Here is a 4,885-nt window from a genome sequence, read left to right as displayed (position 1 = left end):
GTTTTTGTGTCTTTTGGATAGATACCTAGGAGTGGGATTGCTGGGTCGTAGGGAAGCTCCATGTTTAGCAGTTTGAGGAACCTCCAGACAGTTTTCCATAGTGGTTGTACTAGTTTGCATTCCCACCAGCAGTACAGGAGAGTTCCTTTTTCAAGAGAGAAACATTTTTAAATTAGGCAAAAATATATTTTTTAATAGCTAGAAAATTGAGTGTTCACCTAATTGAGTCCAGAGAGAAAAGAGCAAATGGGAGGGGCGGAGGGGTGATGTTGGGGGTGGGTAGAAAAAGTCAGAAAGGAATAAAACTAAAACATTACAGCAGGAATCCAGGGTAGGTTACAAAGACCAGTGATGTGGAGATGTGAGTGGCACTGTGAGAGGTGACTCTTTCCAGTGTGAGTTTTCACAAGCACCACTCAGTGGAAAAGATTGAAAACACACTTAACGTTTTAAAATCCTCAAAAATTTACCTCATACACGTCTTTTCTTAGCAATTTCATAGATGCCATGCCTAACTAAAGCAAAAATGTAGATTTTAAACAAAAACACGGGATTCAAAGAAAAAAAATAAAAAATATGAGTAAGACAGGAATTTCCAGGTTAGACAATAAGTTGGGTATCATTTCCCTGTTTACAAGTGATGTTGAACATCTTTTCATATACCTGTTGGCCATTTGCATTTCCTCTTTGGAGAAGTGCCTTTTTAGTTCTTCTGCCCTTTTTTGACTTGACTGCTTATTTTTTTTGGTTGAGTCATGCGAGCTCTTTGTGTATCTTTGCAATTAGCCCCTTATCAGTAGTATTATATAAGTTGTCTCTTTGTTTTGGTTAATTTCTCTTACTGTACAGAGCTTTTTAGTTTGATGTAATCCAGCAGTTTATCTTTTCCTTCACTTTCTTTTCTTTGGAGGATGAGTCTTTAGAGATGTTACTAAGTTGTATGGCATGTAGCATTTTGCCTGTTTTCTTCTATGTGTTTTATGGTTTCAGGTCTTAGGTGTAGTTCTTTTATTCATTGTAAGTTGATTTTTGTGCATGATTTGAGGTAGTAGTCTAGCTTTATTCTTTTGCCTGTAGCATTCTGATTTTCCCAGCACCATTTATTGAACAGACTGTCCTTGTGTCACTGCATAATACTCTTTACTCCTTTGTTAAAGATGTGGGTTTATTTCTGGGCCTGTGTGTCTGTTTTTGTCCCAATATTATGGCTCCATAGTATATTTTGAGGTCTGGGAGTGTGATACCTTTATTCTCCTTTTTTGTCAGGAGAGCTTTGTTGAGGTTTTTTTTTTAGCTATTTGAGGTTCCATATGAATTTCATCAACATTTGCTCTATTTCTTTGAATAACACCTGTGAAATTTTTATTGGCATAGCATTCAAGTGACTTGGAAAGAAAATGTGGTCGACTTACATATCAAACATCTCACCTGGAAAAAACTCTTGAAGAAAATTACTGTTTGACATGATTATAATATCTTTGATAACAATATGTACAACAATATTATAACAGTATGTGTAAGTGTGTCTATGCTTACATGTGTCTGAAAGAACTAAGTCTTCTGGAGTTAGATCCAGTATCTAATGTGGTAAAATAAAATGATAGAATAGGCTTATTATCCAAAAAAAAAAAAAATAGAGCAAAGGCCAGATGAAACTGCATTTGCAGTGGTTGCTGACAGTGTGGGGCATTGGGTAAGAACTGCTGTTTGACTCTAGACTTTGTAGAACAATTTGATTTTTCTGTCCATGTTCTATATAAAATACAGAATCCTAAAGGGATAGGAAATGGTTGTAGAATATTGTAACAGAAAGATATAAATAAGGTGATTTTTAGAAGAAAGAATAAGCAGAAAAAACGTGCCAACTATTAAACTAAATTTTAGTGTCTTCCTTTTACTTTTGAGACTTTTATTTTTTTGACATTAAATGTGTTAAATGATAACAAAAAGATTTTTGTGCACACATGCACATATATAAACACTACAACCCCAGGTCCCCCCCCCACCACCACAGGAGAAATTTGCCTTTCTTGGGAGGTGAGGCATGCCTTCCCTTCTGACACAAGCATTGTGAGTCTGAGCTAATAAACCAAGAAATGCTCAAAGGAGAACTAGAGTTCCCTAGCGAGGTATGTGGAGAGACCCCCTCTCTCAGGATGCACCTGCCATCCCACAGAGACTACTGAACTGGAGGTACTGGCTGAGCTGTAAGCTTCCTCAGAGCAGAAACCTAGCTTAGTCTCATTTGTGTTATTATTAGTAAACTGCACATAATGCAGTGATCCTTAAAGAATTTTCATCAGTGAGAGTGAGCAGATGAAAATGTAAGAGAGGCAGAGAGAATTATACAGTCTTTCAGAGACAAAAAACTAGAATCAATGGGTACCATGATTCCAAAATAAACTGATTTTATTTTTAATAATTAGATCTGCCCGACATTGTCATGGTGTCTTCTGGATGTATCTTTGAGTAAGAACTGGATTTCTGAGCTGGTTGGGAGCTACAAGCTGACCCCACATCTGGCAAACTTCACTGTGATTCCAGGTCCAAGGGCAAGGAAAAGCTGTGCCCTTCTGCTTCTGTACCTCTATGTGGCTACAAATCATCACAGATCTTCATAAAGCTTTCAGGAAGCGTAGTTCTTTTTTGCATTTAATTAAGTGCTTAGGACCCCTTTCTCATATTTATGCTAGTTTCTGAGTCTCTTGATTTGTCTGGAATTCCTAAAAAATATGGGGCAGAGCCCTTATGCTCATAGTGGTTCTGTTGGTATCTATGAGCATCACTAGCCACTTCTGGGCCATACAAGAAGTCCTGATACTACTGCCGGCACCCCAAGCCTGGGTTACTTTATACCTGGGTTCCTAGAAAGGGAACTGGCAACTTGATCCCTTCCTACATACCAAATCGTACTGAGCAAACCTGTCAGATCTGTGTCCCACATGCTCACCACTCCCCACAGAGTTACCCACACACTAACTGCTTGTTCTTCCTTCTGCTTTCTAGATGTCACTGGGGTCACAGATTGATTTACAGAAAAAGAAGAGGCGGGCACCAGCTCCCCCTCCACCACAGCCTCCGCCACCAAGCCCCCTGGTGCCTAACCGTGCTGAAGACTCAGACGAAAAAAGGAAGAGCACCATGGGTGAGTGAGTTTGCACTGGCTGCTTGCTCTTGTGTGGAATCTGAGCACTGCTATTAATATTTGCAGTGGCCTCGTCTGTGATGACATTAACCCAGAAAATGAAAGAAAGTCTGGAAAACACTTGCGAATTGAATTAATATAGGCACATTTTCTGATCTGCTATTGGCATGTGTTGGGAAAGGTAGAGAATGGCTGGAGATGGGCGGAGGGGTGAACAGTGGAAAATTTAAATGTGGATGCATGACATGTCCCTGAGGTCACTCTCTGTGTCATTTAGTCCACTCAGCACCCTTATGTTTTGTCTTTGCCCAAAGGGCAATACTCCCAAGGAAGAGTGGTTGTAGTTTTCGTGTTGGAAACCTTAACATGAGCTACTGGCTATTTGTTGGCATTCTGCCTGCGCCAACCCCCTCTCCCCAAATCAGTACCTTGTCTCTACTGATTTAGGATTTCACTGTCTGGGTAATGCTAATTGAGCAATAGCCTATATTTCATATCAGTTCATCCTCTTTCCCAAGATAAAATACTATCATAGTTAAAGAAACACGATTAGTGGTTCAATAAGATAAACCTAGCTTTCTCCTTCATGATGAGACTACCATTGAGATCCCTTTACACCTTCTAAACTCTCTCCCTTCTCTTTTCATGAATGGGTGACAACCCTCACAGTTACTGCTCTTTGTTGAAATTCTGTGAAACAACCACTTTAAATGGTACTGTCAATTGTGGCAGAATCATGCCAGTCTCCAGGCCAGACAACCCATTTCAGCCCAAGCCTCCTGATGTAGGCTTGAACTCCTGTATCCAGCAAACAGACTTGAATTGGGCATTCAGCTGGTGCCTAAGAGTGTCAGAAAAGGGTGAGAGAAAGAGAACATTATAGGGGCAATTCCCTCACTAAGGAATTTGCTACAAAAAGAAGGTATGGATGAGAGTAATGAAGAGGAATGAAGTTCCCTTCCTACTGAAAATAACTAAGTATTTTTTGAGGTAAAGGACATGATAGACAAAGTTGGTGACTGTTTCAATTTTAGACTTCTGTCCCCATCAGAAATACCCATAACTAAAGCTATACTAATGGTACCACAGGCAGAACTTTTAGACAAAGTCTTGTTTTATGTTTAAAAAAATATCAATATGCCAGTAACATATTCACAAAGTAATATCTTAGGCAATTTTTTTCCCATTCAGCTATTAAGACATTAAGAACATGCTTTTTTTTTGGAAATTGTACTAAAAAATAGTATCATGGTCAATTAGATTTGGGTCTTGATCCAAATTTACTGATAAACAGAAGATAAGCCCCAGTAGCATCTTCCCCTTTGGGGTGCTTCCCCAGGTATGATACTTACTTGGATCAAGCTACCTCATCCAGGCTGATTTTGGCTTATTTGCAACTTGAAAGAGGTCATGATGTATTGAAATTAGTCCTCTTCCATATCTATAAGTCTGTAAACAAGGAAGGAATACATGGGTATATCTCTAGATTAAGAAATGAAGCTTAATATCTTTATGAACAGTCTGTTGGAGAGCATAAAGCATAGAATCCACTATGTATTAGAAGACACTAAGCTTTAAAATCTGAAGAAAGTGATTTTTTAAAAGACATAACAGTAAGCATGACCTGCAACACTAGTAACTCATATTTTATATATATATGTATAATTATTTGTAAGATCTAAAAATATTCCATTACATATACATGTACCATAATTTAACCACATAACTTACTGTGGGACA

General features: G+C 38.5%; 1 protein-coding gene across 1 annotated transcript in view; it reads left to right on the top strand.

Moving 5' to 3' along the window:
* Window positions 1-4,885, top strand: part of COBL (cordon-bleu WH2 repeat protein) — a 227,681-nt gene that overhangs the window by 162,258 nt on the left and 60,538 nt on the right. Inside the window, exon 8 of the mRNA XM_012733951.1 lies at window positions 3,007-3,145. Within this exon, the coding sequence (XP_012589405.1) occupies window positions 3,007-3,145 (139 nt within the window). The remainder of the gene's footprint in view (window positions 1-3,006; window positions 3,146-4,885) is intronic.

This window comes from Condylura cristata, unplaced genomic scaffold (genome assembly GCF_000260355.1).
Source record: "Condylura cristata isolate star-nosed mole 26May11 unplaced genomic scaffold, ConCri1.0 scaffold00044, whole genome shotgun sequence".
Classification (NCBI taxonomy): Eukaryota; Metazoa; Chordata; class Mammalia; order Eulipotyphla; family Talpidae; genus Condylura; species Condylura cristata.
The sequence above is the reverse complement of the archived record's forward strand: the minus strand, read 5'-3'. Positions and strand labels throughout refer to the sequence as shown.